The sequence below is a fragment of the Perna viridis genome, chromosome 6 (assembly GCF_037379345.1).
Source record: "Perna viridis isolate PV_CMFRI_1.1 ecotype Kerala chromosome 6, ASM3737934v1, whole genome shotgun sequence".
In the NCBI taxonomy this organism is placed as follows: domain Eukaryota; kingdom Metazoa; phylum Mollusca; class Bivalvia; order Mytilida; family Mytilidae; genus Perna; species Perna viridis.
This window is the reverse complement of record NC_142450.1, coordinates 9,292,964-9,315,902: the sequence shown is the minus strand read 5'-3', so window position 1 is coordinate 9,315,902 and position 22,939 is coordinate 9,292,964. Positions and strand designations below refer to the sequence as shown.

General features: G+C 32.0%; 1 protein-coding gene across 2 annotated transcripts in view; it reads left to right on the top strand.

Annotated features, from left to right (window-relative positions):
- The window catches only part of LOC148613557 (potassium voltage-gated channel subfamily KQT member 1-like), a 55,452-nt gene extending 40,175 nt beyond the window's left edge, over positions 1 to 15,277 (top strand). The window contains exons 11-15 of one of the 2 annotated variants that reach the window (XM_088586937.1): positions 5,899 to 5,928; positions 8,601 to 8,676; positions 9,908 to 10,002; positions 13,538 to 13,637; positions 14,628 to 15,277. In XM_088586937.1, the coding sequence (XP_088443063.1) occupies positions 5,899 to 5,928; positions 8,601 to 8,676; positions 9,908 to 10,002; positions 13,538 to 13,637; positions 14,628 to 14,729 (403 nt within the window). In that variant the 3' untranslated portion in view covers positions 14,730 to 15,277. The remainder of the gene's footprint in view (positions 1 to 5,898; positions 5,929 to 8,600; positions 8,677 to 9,907; positions 10,003 to 13,537; positions 13,638 to 14,627) is intronic. The other variant, XM_088586938.1, reaches the window with a different exon arrangement.
- Positions 15,278 to 22,939: the final 7,662 nt, after the last annotated feature.

Here is a 22,939-nt window from a genome sequence, read left to right as displayed (position 1 = left end):
ATAAATACATTTCAAATAAAACAGGTTTATTCATTGAATAGTTTTCTTGGCTACCTGATTAATGTTATTACAAACCATTTAAAAGTTATATAAATACTGAAGTCGTCTACTCAAGCAGATAGTTTTATTTATCAAGTTTGAAATTTCTGTCACAGTTTAGGAAGTTTGACTTTTTTCTTACAATATGCAGAGTAATGTACACGCTCCTTTTTCATGATTGACTGATTTATACATTTTATATTTGCTTGTTTTTTTTTAATCGGATCGGAATCGTTAAATCGTTTCTGTTCTGACATTGGTTTTCAGCGCTTCAGCAATAAAATGCCATGTTATAAATTACTATTTTCGAGTCGCAACTTCTGATTGTAAGCGTGTATATCATACGAACCTAAATGCTTCGCATCTGGAAGCAAAGCAGTAAGTGAGCATTGTGTTCATATTACTTATTTTATGAGCCCCTTTCATCAGCTAACCCCCAAGTTATCTGTTTTACAGCTTTCAGACTAATAAGCAATATTTGACCGAATGCCAATAAAGTTTTGATACGATAAAATGTGAAATAATGGCATATATATATATATATATATATATAAATATATATATATATATATATATATATTTATATATATATATATATATATATATATAGATATATATATATATATATATATATATATATATATATATATGTATGTCATTTTAGATGTCAGTTTTTCTATCTTTCTATACTTTAAATACTTGTGTCATATCACATACTGTTAGTAGTACTTAGTGTTTATTGAAAGTTCAAGTAAACTGGTGTTGATGGGTAACGGTGGTATCTGAGATGTAAAATATAGGTAAAAAAAAACCATACGGCAGGCAGTCAGTCATGCACTACCCAAATCCAACCTACAAACTGTTTTCTTATCAAACACTATACATTCTATAAATATCTCCGCAATGAGCGCATTGAAACCTTAGCCTAAGTTGTGGGATACGCAATTTTACTTTGACAATGTATTTATCAATTCACATTTTCCTAATGTACAGTATATTTATTTAGACTCTATTTACATTGTGTATGTGAACTGTTATAGTTGAGAACTAATATCGGAACGGTCAGGTAAATGAAAACTAAATTGACAGATAGATTATTTGAAAAGGGGGCATAAATTAAATGTCATACGACTGCAGCGCTTTGAGACCAAAGTGATTACACCATTCATAGTTGACACATTAGCTGTCTAGAATAATCAATTGATAATGCATGTTTCGTTTCAATTACTCAGTACCTATTTTAATTATATATAACTTTGGATCTCTGAAACGGTTATAAATGGAGAAAATTGTCGGCATGCATTAAAATGTCCATGTTAAGAAAAATATAAGAAAAATAATTAAGATTAAATGTAATATTAAAATATTGCGGTCTTTAAAACAATGACGATATTGGGAACTTTGACCCCTTGTAACTCAGAAAAGGTTCATGCGGACTAAAAAAAAAGATTCCAAATCATACAAAAAATTACAATTTTTTCCGGGCATGACCCCATTTTGCCTCGTCATGGAACCTGTAAATGTTAAACATTATGTTAAACCTGTTTAACACTCGTTAATCTGAAATAAATCAAAATTTCATGACATTCGGTAAACAAAAACGGAAACATTACCAATGACAATGACGGTAGCATCATGATATTTGCAGTCGTACATGTATAAACAGATTACTTTAAATAGTACATACTTATTTAAAAGAGTCACATCTCGGTTCATAAAGGTCGAAAGAAGCTTCATGTATATCATATTAAAAATATGTTGTCTCGATTAGCCTCAAACCTTGCATTTTAACGATGAATAAGATCGAAAGAGGCTTTAAGTTATCTCATTCATGTATATCAGTTTTCTCGGCCTCAATTCAATGCTTAAACCTTGCATTTCAACGATTAATTATAATCACATAAAGTGCTCCAGTGTATGCATGCAATACACAATCCTACTTCCGTAGGAAAGAATGTAAGATCATACTCGTCAATCAAACAACGAAAAACCCAAAACAAAACACAAGCAAAACGAAAAAAGAAAACAAACGGAAACAAACGAAAACCAAAACAAACAAACGAACAAACAAAACGGAACAAACTAAATATTAAAATTAAAACGAATTCAAGTTAAGCATTGGCCGAATTGAATTGACATAAAGTGTATTATATGATATATAATATGTATAATGTATATTATTGATTTGTTGTGACATGCATCATTAATTTGATCATCTATCTTACATAATAACACCTAGATGAACTGTCCCGTACTACCATATATCATGTACTAAGTTGCAGCCCTAGATTAATCCTACGAGGAGGAATGACCCGGCCAGCGAAAGCTATATTTTTATATAGCCTAGCTGGCCGAGTGGTCTAGGGCGCTGGACTTAGTGCAGGCGGTATTGTCATAGATGTGACAGCGGTACAAGTTCGAGTCCCGCGGAGGGAACGACCAAAAATTTGCTTAAAAAATTTGACAGTTCTAACATCGTTGGGAATTTTTCAGACCCTTCTATAAGTTTACGTTATCTTCCCTGTATCAATTTGATCCGATGGAGCAGTGTAGCGAGACATTCTGAGACGTTGTATAATATTGATTTGTTGTGACATGCATCATTAAGTTGACCCTCTATCCTACATAAAAACTCCTAGATGAACTGTCCCGTACTACCATAAATCGTGTACTAAGTTACAACCCTAGATTAATCCTACGAAGAGGAATGACCCGGCCAGCGAAAGCTATATTTTTATCCTAGCTGGCCGAGTGGTCTAGGGCGCTGGACTTAGTGCAGGCGGTGTTGCCATAGATGTGACAGCGGTACGAGTTCGAGTCCCGCGGAGGGAACGACCAAAAATTTGCAGTTCTAACATCGTTGGGAATTTTTCAGACCCTTCTATATATATATATATATATATATATATATATATATATATATATATATATATATATACATACAAATAAAGCATTTTATTTGTATTTCAAATAAGGACTCTTGATTTCTTTTCCGTTCCTATTATATCTGTGCTTTGTACACATATCTTTTATATTCACCAGAATGGTGGTTGGAGTTTGTAGTTTAATTAGTAAGGCTACAAAAGTGAACAAAAATGTAATGTATAAACTACCGTCAATATCTATAACAATCTTCACCTTGCAGTTAATACCAACATTGCGACATCACCCATAGCATCTTTACTTGATAGTTCATGCTTTCATCAAAAAAAAGATAATGAGCACAATATTGAACATGAAACTACAGTTAGAATGTCCTAATGCTTGGTACATACAAACAAGATCAAATAAACAATAAAAAAACAGGAAAATGACGAAATAAGTTTATGTTTTGATAATATAGAAATAAGGTAATGAGCAATTTCGTATATGTATAACGATTTCATAAATTAACCATAGCTGATGTAAATGTTGTCAAAAGGAAAATGTCTAACTTGAATCCTAATTTCGGGGATTTGATACATCGCATCTACCCCAAAAAACTTCGGATAAAGGATACTACAGACACTGTAAAGTCAGCCTCATAATTTGACCTGCACTTAGAAATCGATGGTAAGGGGAAACTATTGACCAAACTTTACTACAAACGTGATGATTTTTCATTCAGAATTGTCAACTTTCCTTTCATCTGTGGCAACATCCCTTCAGCTCCTGCGTATGGAGTGTTCATATCACAACTCATACGTTATGCCAGAGCTTGCCGAAACTACGCAGACTTTTTGTATCGGGCTAGAACTCTAACAAATAGGCTTCTGGAACAGGGTTCTGTTGCTACAAGATTGAAGTCATCACTACTGAAGTTTTATGGTCGTCATAATGAACTCGTGGATCTTTATAGTGTATCCATCAGCACCATGAAAACTGATGTATTCAACGAGTCATAGTTTTCCTTTCCTTGTTTGTCTACCCCGGACTTAACTTTTTATGAACAACTCGGCGAGTGTTTCTAAAAAAGCAGAGAACGCTTACCCTACCGGTACACCTGGTCCATGCTCCAAGTTTTTAGTGGAGTTTCCCATTTGTTTTTGTTAATTTGTATGTATGATTTTAGTTGCTTTATGTTCTTTGTTGTGAATGTCTGTTTTCCATGTCTGGTCTTTGTCCCTGGATTACATTCTTTTGATTGCCGCTATAATCTTGGTTCCCTTGATTACTCTTGAATACACAAATGTATAAATTACAGCCGTTATTCTTGCCGAATTTTGTGACTGAAATCAAAATAAGTCCCCCTTGTTTGATATGGATTTTTTCCAGAGGGCAAAAATGAGTTTCCGCTTTTCTTATGATAAAATCGTGTACTAGATAATTCAAATTACTATTCACATTGTTTTTTTTATCTTAAGTCATTATGCTTTCATTAAAAAAAATTACGTATCTTAAGTACTGTGTTATATCTCTCACAGTTAAGCTTCAGTTTGGATATTCAAAATTTATTTACTCACGTTACTGGAGGTAAAATGTACATATATTATGTCTTACTATTAATCATGGTTTGTTTACTTTAGAAAATAAGAGGTGACATTTCTAATAGGGAAAAACGTACCCTTTGCCTTTAAGCATTGCAAACTTCCAGCTACGGGAGAGGAAGCCTAGTCACCTTTTTTTTTTTACCTTTTTCCTGTATTGTGTCTCCCGTAGTGTTTATACGAAATGTACATACTTATTTATAGCCATTTTTGTCTTTATTAAATTTGGAATTTTTCACTGTGAGGTAACTTTATTTAAGTATATTTCTTATTAAACCTTATTTAACATTTTGCAAACATTTCCAGTAGCTCAACATCTAAAACATTGATCCATGCTTTATTCCTAATTTCCTCCATTCTTAGGTGGTGATTAAAAATGCACGTGATTTTATAACCACCGGGTGTTGATTACATTTCTGCGAGAGTTTTGTTGCCTTAAAGATCGTAGATTGAAATCTGAAGCTTAACTATCTGAAGAATTTTTGTACTTCAATCAAAACTGAAGGAGAATCTATATATAACCATTTTACACAATTATTTTGACATCATTGACTTTAATTAGTTCTTGGATACAATTTATTTTTAGTTGCGATGCTGCTGATAATAGGCTACTCCTACCAACAAGTGTTCGAATTAGCAATATTTATATGGACGGTATTTTTTGGTATCTGGTATCAGCGCGCTTGAAAATTATTTACTAAAATGTTGTTTCCAATGACTAATAAGAGTTTTTACCTTTCTTTAAAAGCGAAAACGTATTATTCGTAATGCGAAATTTAGACAATTTTTGTAAATGTGTTTTATTTCATAATTGAACATACAACTTGTATGTAGCAATGTACATACAAGACCTGAGTAGGAACCTATAGCCCTCGGCATGATAGGGATAAAATGAACCTTGTTTATTTGTTCTGTAGATACTGCTTTTCTTGTGGTGTATTAATGTGAAAGTACTATTGTTCGTGGGGTACCAGTTTTCATGTTTTTGTGGGTAGGGTAAACCACGAAATTTGGTTCCCAACGAAAAGGAGATTTCCATTGAGTGTAAACTGTAAACCTCAAAACCACGAATTCAAGAATCCGTGAACTTGTGTTTCTTCCATAATCCATGAAAATTGGTGTCCATGAGTTGAAGTAATTTCGCAGTACTTGGCTTTTCTGTAGCTATGATGGATTAGATGAGGAAAATTTGACTTTTCCTAAAGAAAAATAATTAGCTGAACGGGGATCATGTGTTGTGTAACCACTTTAAGTATTATTTCCATTCTGTTTATTTCGACTTTGTTTTCCTAATCCTTTGCTTTCCATAAATATGTTGATGATTAATGATTCCATTAATATTTCTTTTATATGCATGCATCTTAGATTAATGACTGTCATTTTTACGTTTCAGGCAGCGTAAAAATTCAAAGGGGCCAACGCAGTAAGTTAAGATCTCTAAAATCACACGGTTGTAAATGCTAACTAACATCTCATCATTTATTCAATATATTCGGATATTTTTTATATAATCGAAACTCACAATTTTAAACAACAAACAAGCATGTACGTCTTACATGTTGGTGAATACTTTTTATCAGTTTGAAACACGGCGCGGGCAATTTATTATTTTTTTTTCAAATCAAAATATGATTTTATGGATGTAAAGTAGTTCCAACAAGAGAGCGGCACCTTTCAAAGCAAATTGACTGAGCCAATGATTTTTTATGTCTACTTCTCTATATTTTTCTTTTCTTTTGTATACTTCCTCTATATTCGTTCTTTGTTGTTTGCTTTAAATATTTTCTCTCCTAATTTCTTCATTAAAAAAAGGATGCATAAAACAGTGAGAAGTTCATTATAAGATGATACAATCCTATATTTATACTATATATATAGGTATATGGTGATCATTTTGTCAGCCCGTCCGTCCGTCCGTCCGTCCGTCCGTCATCAGTTCTAATCCGCAACTCCTCTTTAACCGTTGACTGGAATTTAATGAAATTTTCAAAAATTCTTTATCACATGATACAACTTAGCACCTTATACTTTGTTATACCATCTGAATTATTTTTGGGCATTCCAGATATGGAGTTTGTCATTTTTCGACCAGAAAGGGGGCTCTGCCGTGGATATCACCAAGTGAGCTTTGCTCAAAGTTTTTCGTCATGTACAGAATGTAAAGAGTGATTAATTTTAGCACACTTGGTTCATACTTATCATTTTTTTCTTTCATGTCAATGAAGCGATTATTTTTTTTTAATTCATTCGAATAACACTTAGACAACAGTTTTTTTTTCTGTTAATGTGTCTGTTCAAATAAGGGTAACTAATATTTGTGTTTACGAAGTGTGCATACTATCAATTCCATTTCCATCTCTTAAAGCTATATTAGACTATCACTGCAATACAAAACAACAACACGTATCTATAAAAACAAATGTAAAATACAGATAAATCATATATTATTTTGTATAATTATATCAAAGTGTCCAAGTATTTTTGGTAGTTCCAATTACCAAGTACCAAGTATCAATTTTAACACGTCTGTCAAGTTTAACATATGGCTGTGACACAAGGGGCATTATTGTATTTTATGTATTTCTGAAAAATGAAAGAAGAAAATACATAATTTGTACAACGTTTTGTACTTATTCATTTCCATAAGTCACCTTGAATTCAGCGATTTTGGCAAGTGTATAAGTAATTTGTCCATTGGTCAACCATTAAATTTAAACTTCTTATACAGCGTTTGCAATTCGTTTAAAAATTACCTCTTTTCCGGAAATAATTTGTTTGCAAAATTCCTTGATTTGTCGTATTGATAAATAATCGGCCCTTGATAGACACTTTTAAAATTTTGGTTTATCATAAGTATGCAAATAAGAATGAAATGAATATCACCAATTTAAATTTGAATATATATATTTTCTATTTATTTTGTCCGGTCATAATTTAACTACTTCTGCATTTCGAATTTTCACAGAAACATGTTTCGTTTTAACTCCAAACGAAAATGCGTTGTTATAATATTTTGTTGACGGACCTTATATATTAAGCGAATTTGTCGAAATTTCGAATAGTAATTTTCGTTGCAGTGGTTGAGTATATACATATAAAACTGTTCATTTTAAACATAAGATACGAGAAGATACATGAACGTTGATTGACACCTTAAAAAACCGTTTCTCCAGATTATCAGAAATTTAGTGAGGTACATTGTTAAACCAGAGGCGTCCATGCATAGATATGACACGAGTAAATGTGTCTTAGTCCATTTCCTATAAGATATGGTAGTTCGTATTCTTTGTTGTGTGTGTCTGTTCATATCTGGTCTTTGTCTCTGGATTACATTCTTTAATTTCCGCTATAATCTTGGTGCCTTTAACTACTCTTTAATGATAAAATAGTATACAATCTAGGATTTCGCACCCAAAAGGGGATGTACATGACATTCTAGACAGCCATTGCGCGTCAATAATCTGCCATTGTGAATTTGGAATGCTAGATACATTACATATGTACAATAATTGGCACAAACATGGCTTTGACATGCAATTAATACATGAAAGGGAACGTGTTTCAATCGTAGTATGAAGTATCTTACTTCAGCTATCAAATATTGTCATTTCAAAGAAATCGCAATAGACCAAATTGTATTCCGTTGATATATGTATATGAATGATGCAAATAAAGACGTGGATTTATTGAATGGTTACAACTATAAATAAAGTACATTGTAAACTGGGGTTGAAATCTGCGCTTGAATATTTTGATGTAAATTAATTGTAGTATAATCACCTCGATATCATATGGAACATTTTGTCAACGGTAATGCATTTTTCTACTCACAACTGCCAAAATTCATTACAACAATGCATTGATATCTCGAGTTAATCCCACAATGCAACCGATGTTTAGTGTATTCGTAATTTTTTTGGTTTTGGTTTTTTGGTTTTTTTCCCAGTTTATTGGTATTTTTTTTTATCCATGTATTAAATTTTGCTCAACTTTTGGTCTTATAAATGTTGTTAATTAATTGAATTGTGAAAACCTTTAAAAAAGATTTCAATCGAAATCGTCTGTTTTAATGCTAGCAAATGTTTCTTTTTTTAGATTGACAGGTGCTCACAAATCTGCTATAAGAGTGATTAGAAAAATCAAATACTTTGTAGCCAGACGAAAATTTCAGGTATAATATTTAATGGTGTCACAAATGTTTAAGTCAAATTAATATTGAATTTCGAATATACAAGGTAATAGAGAACATAAGAGGCTGTAAAATTGACAGCGAAGCAGATTTTCTCGCAATGGTCTTTGAGTATGATCAACTACAGAAAATTATATTGTGTTCTTGTAAAAGATTCTGTTAATTTCTTTTAAATCGTTGAACGAAGATAGAGTACATAATTTGTTTTGAAACAAATATGACTATCACTAAGATACTACAGAAGAGGAATTCGGAATTATTTATAGTGACTGTCATTTAGACAAAATATCAAAATTTGAAAGGAATCTGCAAAATATTTCTTTCAGTTATTTCACGTACGATCTTTGGTAGCTGCCAGCCTGTCCACCGTACATATCCTAAATAATAACTTTTTTTCGTTGGAAGATCTCCTAAACAAAGATAATTCGCTAAATATTTGTCGTTAAATGACGGTAACACTTTAAAGAGACTTTTTGTTGTCTTTCTGTGTCACCTTTTTTATTTACAACAGTGAAATTACTTCAATACAGCTCACGATACCCTCTCCCCCTTCTTTAATCAAAATATTTGGCAAAGCATTGACTTAATTCTGTTAATTTTAGAAATAATGGGCCAAAAAGGGGGCCAAAACATGCGTTTTCTTGCAGTCCAGACAATAATTTGACTATTAGTGCATGAATTAAGAATAAGGGGCCGAGAGTGACCACTTCGATACTAGTAAATTTTTATCCTTATCAAAATTCAAAGTGTGTCAAGTTTGAATGGCATACTTGTCCCAACTTTTGTCTCAGATGTTTTATCAAGCTGTGCCTTATGAAACATTTATCTGATTTTGTCCATGCCCGGAAATTATTTAATCATTTTTTTCAACGAATTTTACGCTTAAACTAAATTGCACATATTCATAATTATCTTGAAACATTTTATACTCTCCCCCCCAAAAAAAAAACAAAAACCAAGAAACAACCAAAAAGTAAAAAGAAACATTTACACACAAACCTACCTCTTGTGTTGGCCTTGCAATCGTGTGTTGGCGTGGCTTCCAAAATATTAAGGCTGTTGACAGTAACTTTAATCGTATGTTAAATCAAGAATTTTTGTTCTTGTTTGCAAAAAGAAAATACAAAATGTTCTTTCTCTCATTGAACTAAATGACAAATTGGTCAATATATTATGATACGATGAGATAGTGAACATTTCTTTTTTTTATTAGCAAGCACGAAAACCTTACGATGTTAGAGATGTTATAGAACAGTACTCACAAGGGCATTTGAATATGATGGTCAGAATTAAGGAACTTCAACGAAGGTGAGTTTATAAATCAGAAATAGACTGTTGCCATCCGCTGTTATCATAACATCATTTTTTTTATGTTCATAAAGAATAGAAATGTAATAATCTGCATACAAAAACGTTCAAGTCCAGTTTATTTTTTACATCCCTTTGAGTTAATGCTAGTTTTGTTTTTTTTTTTTTATTTTGGAAACTTAGGTTAACTTATATTTGCACTATTTCAAGATATGAAATCTAAAAATAAATGGTAATGAATCCCCATCAGCTTTAACCCCCTCCAATTTTCTGATAGTTTGAAGAAACTTTCCCCGTTTCATATTATAAATTATGTTGTTAGTATAAAAAAGATAGTTTGTTTCGGTAAATATAACACTAGGAACCTTAACTGCTCTGCTAACCATCAAGTATGATACCGACCCTGTCCTTACGTAAAGCTATTTCTAAGTTTAGTATTTTGTATAGATTTTAACATAGCCATACATGTACTATGTTTTTCAGTGAAAATTAGTATTAATAAAAATTATAATATTTTTTTTCTGTATGACGGAAAGAATTTGTTCGCAACGACCCAGCAACATGCATTTCTAGTTTTCTTTTTCCTGGATGACGCCTTATCATCCTACAATAAAATTTTACGATGTACCAGATTTTTATTCGCTAATTCCTGGAGACGTGTTAGCGGGTTTGTCCAAAAATAATTAAGGCTACTTTGGGAGTCACATGATAAGATCAATTACAGACGTTTGGACTATTGACTTTTTCAAGCAAATGCTGTTGATTAAACGGAGAACTTTAATTACGTGTAAATAAAACCATATACATGTATTCCATTTCTGTATTGTAAATTAAACCTGTGACTAATATAGTTAATGTTGCTTAGGTGTTGTTTTGTCAAAAAATTATTATTCGCTAAGGATGTGTGCATCATTCTTTTTATCATAAATTTTCTTTTATACGGCAAATGATTTTAAAAAAAAGTCAAGTGATTTGGTATGGTTCGAAACATAAATATATTGATCTCTTTATTCATTTATATATCATGTAAATTACGATGTACAATATTTTTTAAATTGCGTTTTTTCTCTGCTGTTTCTTTTTATTTCAATTTATCCCATCGGTGAAAAAAATACCAATTCAGCTAAAATACTTGAAAATATCTTAAAAATTCCCTTTTATTTTGAAATGTCAGTATTGTCACTTCAACTTTAAATGTAAATGTCAAACTTGGAGAGTCGAAGTTATGCAACTTGTGTTTCAAAAATTCGAAATTCCCATTTCAAGGAGTATTTGTTAAATTTTCACTAAGAACAAAGCTCGTCTGAAAAACCTCAAAAGTGTCAATTACAATACTGATAAACAAAAAATTATCAAATAGTTTTGTTGGAGCACACATAAAAACGTTTTGACATTGAAAAATATGTCAGTTAAACTATTTTTTGTTGGGATTAGGGTGATACATGTATATTTTGCATTTAAGAGGGAGTCCATGCAAAAACCAGGCAGTGGGTGGCGCATAACAAATTTTGTTTAAAAAAAAAATGTTCACCCATGTTTTATCGCAAAGGCATCCTTTCTCAAAGTTGAATGTCTTTTTTTATTTCCTGCTACATTTAAAGAGAAATACATAGAAAGCATTAAAATTCATTGAAAATGAGGAGATAATTTGAACAAAAGTTTGTTGCATTGTAATTGTCAATTTCTGAGCCATCCGTTGTCGATTTAAAACAAACTTTATAGTATTTGATATACATATGATAAACACATAAAAAATTCAGTGAGATAAAATGTTCCCTTTACCATGTATATCATGGGATCTGCTTGATTTTCAGCTAGATCCTTTAATCTCAGTTTCCGCTATATAGATGACGTATTATCTTTAAACAATCCTAATTTCGGGGATTTGATACATATATACCCAAAAGATAAAGGATACTACAGACACTGTGAAGTCAGCCTCATATCTTGACCTACACTTACAAATCGATGGTAAAGGAAAACTATTGATCAAACTTTACGACAAACGTGATGACTTTTCATTCAGAATTGTCAACTTTCCTTTCATCTGTGGCAACATCCCTTCAGCACCTGCGTATGGAGTGTTCATATCATAACTCATACGTTATGCCAGAGCTTGCCGAGATTACGTAGACTTTTTGTATCGCGCTAGAATACTAACAAATAGGTTTCTAGAGCAGGGTTATGTTGCTACGAGATTGAAGTCATCACTACTGAAGTTTTATGGTCGTCATCATGAACTCGTGGATCGTTACGGTGTATCCATCTGCGCCATGAAAACTTATTTGTTCAACGAGTCTTAGTTTTCCTTTTCTTTTTCATCTACCCCGGACTTGACATTTTATGAGCAACTCGGCGGGTGTTTCTAGAAAAATAGAGAACGCTTACCCTATCGGTTCACCTGGTCCATGCTCCCAGTTTTTAGTGCAGTCCGAGTTGCTCATATACTTTTGTTACTTTTTATGTATGATTTTAGTTACTCTATGTTCTTTGTTGTGTGTGTCTGTTTTCCATGTCTGGTCTTTTTCCCTGGATTGGATTCTTATGATTACCGCTATAACCTTGGTTCCCTTGATTACTCTTTTACATTGAAAGCCCCTTGATTCAAGAACAGTAATTTTGACCGCGATATGTTGATTCCATATAAAACTGAGTCATTTGGTGATATGATTTTTTTTATATGGAGATGATTTAATTTTTAATAGGCCAATACCACTAAGTCACAAAAATCTAGGCTCACTGACCTAGAAGGATTCACCTGTATACTTTTTAAACAGCATATTGATTTGTCCATAGGGGACACAAAGGTACCTGAAAATCATAATGAAGTTTATGAGATAGACAGGGTGCATGGTAGACCCGGTTTTGTAAAGGTGCAAGCGATGCATAATAAAAATAAAAATGCTAAGTATTTTCGTTTGAAACAAGAAAGACTTAACAATTCCAATTATTATATGTTTTTGTTTTCTTTTAAAAAGATGCCATTTAAGGGATAATAACTATAGTCTTTAAAGTCTCAAGACGTCGATAATTCTCTAGATGTGAATATTCCCAGTTCAAACTTTTTAATTCAATGGTACTAACACTTCAAAGTCAAGTATACTGCCTTTTACATCGAACAGACCCTTAAATGAACTAACATGTTCCTTGCAGTTTCATTTGACACTTTGTTTTTTATCATAAATGTATGTTGACAAACGTATGAGTCGTTGAACACTTTAGTGACATAAGCTGAGAAATCAAATCGAATAATACAAAACAAAGTTTAAACAGATTATTTGGGTGAAACTCCCTTAATTATATTTATGTAGTTTTTAGAAAGAAAAATATGTAGATAATCTCCTTGAATTTATACAGTCACTTATACTGACAGATAATTAACATATAAATGCAACCAATCCATTTATTTATCAACTGGAATTATAAACAACTGATTTAAATGTTTCACTAATTTTAATCTGTCATATAATTTGAATATTCAACGTCCAGTAAAAAAGACGATCTTTTTCATCAAACGTTATTTATAATGTTTCAGATTGGATCAAACATTAGGAAAACCTGGGATATCATATTCAAATGGAAAAGACAGAGAACGAGTAACCCTTAGTGCAAGAATAATAAAAATTGAAAATCAGGTGATATTTCAGATACAAGTTTATTTTTATTCAAGATATAACTATCATGTTTGACTGCAGTTTCAACAGAGATTTTGTTTTTATTGTTAATCAATCTGTGTAGCACCGTTTGTGTGCTGATTATCTTTATGAATCTGGTGGTACACTAAGTATAGTACTTACAAACTTCGCATTCACATAACAAATTTGCGCTTCTTTTTCTAAAAGTTTTCAGGACAAGTGTATATATATTTTTATTATCATAATTATCTCCCAACTCATAATTTAAATATGTTTAATCATCTATTCCATCTTGCATGTAACAATATTTTAAGCAAATCAACGAAGATAGTTGATTAAAAAAACGGTCTTCATTAATGAAGGGGCAAAGGGAATATTAAGCAAGTGGTTCGTAGTGCTGAGGATCGTATGACAATAAACTAAGACCGAATGTTTAATGCCTTTCGTGTAAGAAGTGTTTCCGGGAAATCTATCAACAAAAATGATTAATTAATATGAAATTTAAGGTAATACGAAGTGTTGTTTCGACCAACATATTACGCTCTACATTGCCACAGCTCTTTTATGGTATCATTCCACATACCTTCTCCAATCCTTCATTGTCCCTATCCCCATTCCACATAGAAAAATCCCCATCCCAATGGATTCTCTATTGCATATTTCTTAATCAAATATTCATTCTATCAAATTGAATTGTATATCTGAAATTCTTCAACATTTTACTACAAGTATTTGAACTCATAAAATAAAACAAATTTCCCAATCTTACCCATTCAAGATGGGGATTTTTCTATAGGGAATGGAGAATAAGGATGGGGACAATTGGAATAGTATACTGTGTAAGTGGGAATTTCATACCATTCTAAGGCTGTAATAAGTCAAAGAATTTAACAGTTATGCAAGATATTTACTCTGATATAACTGTTGATAACAACGTGTATCATTTGATAGTTCTTTTTGATAGTATAATAATACATATTTTTTATCAAGATGCAGAAAATGGACCAGAAGATGGACCAAGTCATACTCCTGTTGACTGCAATATCTAAATCAAAGTCAACAAATGAAAGTGCCTTGGAGAAAGACATATAGTAAAATTATAGTATACATGTTGTGGTCTCTATTGGGAACACAACAAAATTGGAAATCACTGGTTCCATAGATATATTTTAAATATGTAACAGCTTTACGTCCTGTTAGTTTATATTGCACCACAGGATGTCTTAATTATATTTTTATAATATTTATTACATGTATGTTACTGACAATTACCAATAATTAATGTTTTCATTAAAATGTCGAAAAAACTTAAACAAACAAACAAACAAATTGAGTATAATGTTTCGTTTTTTTTTTTTTTTTTAATTTCGTAATACCAATTGTTCTAACAGACAGCCAACATATTTCCATTTCCTTACTCTTCATAAAAAATAGAATCTGAAACCACCTGACAAAAAAACAGAAAAAGACAAAAAATAACGGATGCTAAAAGAGAAGATAACTGTGTGTTTTCGATACAATTTTGCTTTGGAATGGAATGATATAATTATATTTGTAATGACACTAAATAAAGATTAACAATGATTGTGACCCACAAAATACACTTCAAATACAATTACTAGGATATAACAAAAAAATAGCTTTTATCGGTTTGTTTGCTTGTATAATTGGGATATTTTGTACAAATAGTCCAAACTTAATTATGTTAACGACGCACTAATTATGTGAAAATTAACACCAACATGATCAATGATATCAACACAATTGTATCAAAATATCAACAACAGACATCAAACATTACGATGAATAACATCATTCAGTATTGATTAGAAGTCTCATTAAATGGGCGTTGTCGGATTTTACAAATATAATTTTTAATAAAATCTCCAAACTAGAAATTGTTTCTTTCAGTGTAAATATTATATGAAGAACGCTTAGTAGTCAACCATGTGAAATAAAAAAAAAACACCTTTAATGAATGCTGAGTAGGGTTGGAGTTCAGAACGCATGACTTTGAAAAAAAAACTGCACTAACATTGGAAATATCTTGTTGTAATTGTTATAATAATGAGCTTCCACTCATCCTCTAAAATAATAATTCATAACGGAGAAACCTTGAAAATTACACCCTCTTTTCTTGAATAATAATCTATATTATCAGTTCAAATTACATTTATTTTTTTTTACTTTTTAGTCAAAAGATATTCTAAAGTTTAAGTTATGAGATTATCATTAGAACAAAACCACAAAATATTCATATTCTGAGTCTACATCAGGAAAACATACTGGAATATTTCACACTGAAACTAGAGAGTCAATGAGCACACCTGGATGCAAACAAGACTTGGAGTATCAATCGACGATCAAGTAGCATACACGTTTTTTGTTGTTTTTTTTTCAGAATTCCATAGAATTAAACTATACGGCTCCTCATCCTCTTAATTTCAGATTTGTACGTTTAACATTCCTTTTCATTTTCATCCAACAGTTGCCAATGATACACGGATTTGTTTGTACCGTAATTTATCTTACAAATTACATATTTAAGGTAATTTTGTAAAATACTTTAATTCATCACTAAAAAAAAAATATAAAAATACTATGAGCAAGGTCACAAAGAAAATATCCTGCTTCGAGTTGACTTAAATGTAAAACGATTGTTGGATTATCTCTCTTAGAAGTCATCCACCAGTATTTATAATCCCTTCTACATATGATACACAAACTACCTATGAAAATACATCAAAATCCATAGGGTGGTTTAGGAGGAGTTGCGCTTACAAACTTTTACAAAAAAAAACCGTAATTTTTGTTTTTTTATGAGTTTGGTAAACTACGAAATTTGGTTCTCGACGAAAAAGAAAATTTGTTTGATATAGTTCATCGATCAAATCAAAAATCTACGAACTGGTATTTTTTTTCTCTAAACCACGATGTTCAAAACTTGTAAGCGCAACTTCCTTAACCACTGAAAGGAGTTTGATGAAAATCTATTGGTAGGTTGGTATCATATGTAGATGTGTATGGAGTTTGAGAAATCCAAATAAGGAGTTTAACATCCCAAACTCTTTATAGGGAGTTTTTTCATTGATCGACCGTCATCTATTTAACAGAAACATAGTAAAAGAACCTGCATTGGCACAGTTCTTCGTGATGAAGGAGACGTACTATGAAGTCTGTCATTAAGGTGAAGGAACAGATCAACAAATAGAATAAATAGTTCTTATAACATGTGCCTGTTGAAAACATGCCGTCAATAATATTATAACTTACATGTTAGAAAATGATTTAGCTGTATAAAGTATATGTAATATGTGCTTTTAGCAAACATTTCAAAAATTCTCAAATTCTTATAGTTTGACCTTGCAAAATTCATCCTAGTCACTAGACAGAGAAAAAAGACATCTACACAACAAGGAAAATGAAATAACTAAATTATCACAAACAAAGAAAGAAAACTACCACTAAAAACTTGGAACCGAAGGAGCTTTAACGTCCTCCGGAATTTGTTTTTGAGAAAAAATTATTCAACCTTTCTGCGGACAAAATGTGACTCTACATGCATTTTGTTCAGCGATACAAAACACTTACGAATTCATCAATATGAAAAATCATCAAAACCAGGTGTTTTCGTAACAATTTTTAAGATGTAACATATTGGTATCTATAGAACAAAATTTGGATTTGAGAGATTCAATTAATCATCACAAACAATTCTGTACATATTAATCATATCCACCACTCAAATTAAATGATGTTTCTGTGGATAAATGCATGTTTGAGATTATACACAGCTAAAATTTAGCACTTTACACTTATCAGCAAACAAGTCTCATCAATCATTGTATCAAAATCATCGCAAATAAGGATCTTGTAGCAAATATTTTGACAAAAGTGTCAATACCATTTTAAAAGACTTAAATCCTTAGGTATGTATTTTAACACTATGACAAATGTAGACTGTAAAAACCTTGACTCTTGTATTGATAAAAATGATAATATCCTAAAATATGGTAGGGGAGACCCTTTTACTAACTGGCAAAATTACTATCTTAAAATCTTTAGCATATCGAAACTGATATATGTTGCTTCGTCTGATCATGTAACATCTTGTGATATGACAAAGATTCTAAATATTATTCCGATATTTCTATGGTCGAATTGTCCCTCAAAAATAAAACAAAGAGTCCCTCGGCAATAGATCAATAAAGACTGAAAGCACTTAATTTTGAAAACCAGATGATTGCTCTGAGAATTAAGTGGGTCAAAAGATGGATGTCACATTCCAACGCGAAATGGAAACAAGTCTCTAGATCATTTCAATTTAAAAGATATTTTTACAGTATATGCGATTTTGGAGACGTTATCCTAAATATTCCCCCTCCCCACCCCTTCTATTTAACTACACTAAAGGCATGGAGTAAGATAAAACGTATGTGTTAACCTGAATGTTCATTTGAAGTTAGAAAGGAGTTCATATGGTTCAATTCTTATATTTAAATAAATATAGCACCATTTTCTTTAAACATTGGTACAGGAAGGTATTCGATTTACAAATGATATAATAGACAGTGATACTGGAGAATTTCTTTCACTTACATCTCTAAATGAAAATTACCAAGTAGACACCACCTTTTTAGATGTTTGGTCTGTTAGGACAGCTATTCCGCATTCTTGGAAACTTTTACTTTTAGAAGATTATGTCAAGGTTGAAAGCAGTACTTTCAAAATAGGTTTATGCATGAAAACAAGATGTTACCACTAAGTAAGATTTGCTCTCAATCTGTCTGTTATATATTGTTAAATGATGAAAAAGTTGCTCCCGCAGCTGAAGAGAAGTGGAAAGAAATTTTCAATGTTCAAACTGAAAGACAAACATAGGAGAAAATTCATAAATTGGTTTTCGAGTGTGATTGAAAGTCGTCCTCAATCTTTTCAGGGCAAAGTTTTGCACATAATAGCCGCACAAAAGTATTTATTACAGAAGTTCGGATATGTCGCCAATAACAAGTGTATAAAATGAAATAAAGTAGAAACTATTGAGCACAAATACTTTGAATATGCAAAATTAAATCTTTTTGTTACAATTTCGAAAAATGGTGGATTAAAACTTTTGACCATACATTGATACTATCATGAGATAAATTTATATTTGGTAATATTATGCCAAACAACATGGAACTCATTAATTTATGTTTTTCTTCATCAATTGTATGTATTTGAATAATACCTCTCAGAATATTTGCTTTTCTTCCTTTTAGGTTTCCAAAGAGAAAATTGATACCTACATTGTATTGAATATGTGCATCTTTCAAAAGATAAACTAAACCTTTTTAATTGGGTCTATTAATGAATCTTTCTCCGGAATGATTACTACTCTCTAAATGTGGTATTAAATGAATTATTATGATAGTGTTTGCACAGTTCCAAGACATGTTTTGCATCTTAATTAACAAAATGTATGATATCATATTACTACTTAACATTGTATAATGGCTTGAACAATTTGAATACGTAACTTTATGTTTATGTAATCTGCATATTAATTTGTTATAATAATGCACTGTAGACTACCAAATAAAAAATAATTTTAAAAAATTGTTCCGACGTAAAAGATAAATGCTTGCCATGACGACAGTGACTTGAGAAATAATAAATTTAATAAATAAACACAAGTATCACCATCAAATACTCCTAATAAAATCAATGCAAGGATGTAAACATCCAATCCTTATATTTCTACAACCGCTTGGACCAAAAGTGAAACTTCTGTGACTTTGACATCGCTAGACAAACCGGGTCTTCTAGGCACTTATCTTGTGATCTACAATGATGCTAGAAGCGCAGGAAAACTTGTGTTCCTAAAAAAAACATGATAAGTGTCGAGGAAACTATGATTGCTAAATGCTGTCTAATTATCAACTTTTTTTCCTCAGGACCTATCCAATCTCCACTATTGTATGTTACTGTACAATTGATGTTAACTCCTACTCATCAGAGTGTCACCATGTCAGTATGTCATTTTTACACTTTTCGCAGCAGATTTCTTAGCTTCTATTTGAGAGAATGCTTAGATATTTAGTATTGTGCTTATGCATGATGACTTGTACAGTGTCTCTCCTTTTCTGGTTACTGGACTCAATTCACTTCCTGTTTACTGATCGACTTAGTAACTTTCATGTGGTACAATTTTTTTTCTGACATATTTCTCGGCTTAGATACTTGGTATATTCCTTTGCGTGACTTGTACTGTGTCTCTCTTCCCTAGGTTTTACTCAAATGATTTAGTGATGGTATTTCTAGCACGACGTAGTGTGCAACATTTTGTATGTCTTGATTTATATAAACTATAAGTTACCTTAGGCATTATCACTAATGATAAATCACTTTTTTTTAGGTTGTATCGGTAACTCTTTATTTCATCGAACAGAAATTCGTACAGAAAAAAACAACACACAATTTTTAAATAATTCACGTACATGTTATAGGACAATTAATCACCAGTGCCGAACGCCCAGATTTGACTGCAGGCACGTGTTATATCTTCATCCTTGGTATAAATAATATATTTTGGTTATTCACAATAGCCAATTGATTACCATCTTAATAGTTTATATTAAGAGACAATTTCTATTTTTAACATAAAGATTAAAGTTCCCGGTCAAATAATACCAAAGTTCTGACGGTTTTCAAGAAGATTGTATCTGTCAATATGATCACAATTATGAGAACTGACATGTCATCCTGCTGACCAGCCATGCCTGTCAGTTTGTTTGGTCTAATATCAATCAAATGAATGTATTTGGCGATTTATCATTCCATCTGTTACAGTTTCTGCAATACAAGGGGCCAAACAGCACCACGTCCCGAAAAATGGACTTTTTTAGTTTTGGATGCGATTTAGAAATTTTTTTATTGGATTCCATATGCACATCCCAGTATAAATACAAGATCTTTAAGAAGTATGCTTACCAAATTAACCTTATTATTTACATTTATAAGATAATGAAGTACAAAGCTATCCATGAATGCACCCTGAAGCAGACTTTTATACTAAAATTGAATTTTAATAATATTGTGTCCAAATGAGTTGTGACCATAATGAACTAGAAGTCCTCATGTTTAGTGTGTCAGAAACTAACATTCTGTCCACGCTTGCCTCAAGTAAACAGAGTTCAACTGGCTTTGGTCGGTTTTTTGTTATCATAATATATAGAAACTTAATCTGGGATATACCAACAAAGATGCATTATCAACCAAGTCAAATGCTCTTTAAGTTCGAAAGATTTTATTCCTCATAGACAAAGCCGGAAATCATATTCAAGAAAACTGGTATGAAATAATTTTCTTACCTTCAAATTTATTTTTATTGTTATTAATTTCAGAGTGGTTGAAGGCCGTGAGGTCTTTAATTTTGAAACAAATGAAAGTTTTAAGTAGATCAATGAGTGCCAAGGCCACATCAGTTTTCAAAAACCCCGATGTAGCAAAAACATTGTCTACTATACATGACAAATATGTTGTCGTACCAGCAGACAAAGCCCAAAATAACATTGTTTTTGTCTGCAAAACGTTTTATGTCCAATGTTTATTATCAGAGGTAGACGTAGAAAATAATAGCAGTGATAAGACCTACACTGCTACCACTCTATCCAAAGAAGAAATTGTGGAAAACCATAAATCTGTGCTATCCTCTTTTGGTCTCTCTACCAAGGACGATGATTGTGATTTACCGTCTATGTACTGGATTCCTAAACTTCACAAGAATCCATTCAAACAACGTTTCATAGCTGGATCTGCAAAATGTACCACAAAACCTCTTTCAAAACTGTCAAAGAGGGTCTACAGTCCTACCACAACACTTGTTACTCCCGTAGTGGTATTAATTCAATGTGGATCCTGAAAAATTCGAAAGATCTTATGGAGACAATCAGTTCAAGACTATTATCTGAATATAATAGGATTAAAACCTATGATTTTTCAACACTGTATACTTCTATTCCCCATACTCAGTTAAAATCCCGACTTAAAAACATTATACATCGTTGTTTTTCCAAAAAAGATGGTACACCTAGATACAAATATATAGTTCTTGGTAGAGATTCCTCATACTTTGTAAGAAATAATTCCAAATTATCTTCCAAATATACAGAGGAAGATGTTTACAAAATGCTGGAATTTTTAATCGACAACATATTTGTCCAGTGTGGTGGACGTGTTTTTCAACAAACGACCGGAATTCCAATGGGAACAAATTGTGCTCCTTTACTTGCTGACCTATTCCTTTACTCTTATGAGGCTGACTTTATAGATGATCTGATCTGAAAGAAAGAATATCGTTTGGCTAGATCCTTCAATCTCAGTTTCCGCTATATAGATGACGTATTATCTTTAAACAATCCTAATTTCGGGGATTTGATACATATATACCCAAAAGAACTTGAGATAAAGGATACTACAGACACTGTGAAGTCAGCCTCATATCTTGACCTACACTTACAAATCGATGGTAAAGGAAAACTATTGATCAAACTTTACGACAAACGTGATGACTTTTCATTCAGAATTGTCAACTTTCCTTTCATCTGTGGCAACATCCCTTCAGCACCTGCGTATGGAGTGTTCATATCATAACTCATACGTTATGCCAGAGCTTGCCGAAACTACGCAGACTTTTTGTATCGCGCTAGAACTCTAACAAATAGGCTTCTGGAACAGGGTTATGTTGCTACAAGATTGAAGTCATCACTACAGAAGTTTTATGGTCGTCATCATGAACTCGTGGATCGTTATGGTGTATCCATCAGCACCATGGAAACTGATTTATTCAACGGGTCATAGTTTTCCTTTCGTCTTTTGTCTACCCCGGACTTGACTTTTTATGAGCAACTCGGCAGGTGTTTCTAGAAAAGCAGAGGACGCTTACCCTACCGGTGCACCTGGTCCATGCTCCCAGTTTTTAGTGGAGTCCGGTTTGCTCATTTACTTTTGTTACTTTGTATGTATGATTTTAGTTACTTTATGTTCTTTGTTATGTATGTCTGTTTTCCATGTCTGGTCTTTGTCCCTGGATTACATTCTTTTGATTACCGCTATAACCTTGGTTCCCTTGATTACTCTTTCATAGCTTCCATATCATTATAGAATTCTTTTCTGTTAACAAATAACATCATTACAATATTTTTATTTGAAAATTTCTGTTGTTATACTCAGCGATTTGCAAGCAAATATATCAATATTATCCCATCAACTGCCTGGAACTTTATTATGGTTATCTAAAGCCAAAAACTTGCTTGCCATAG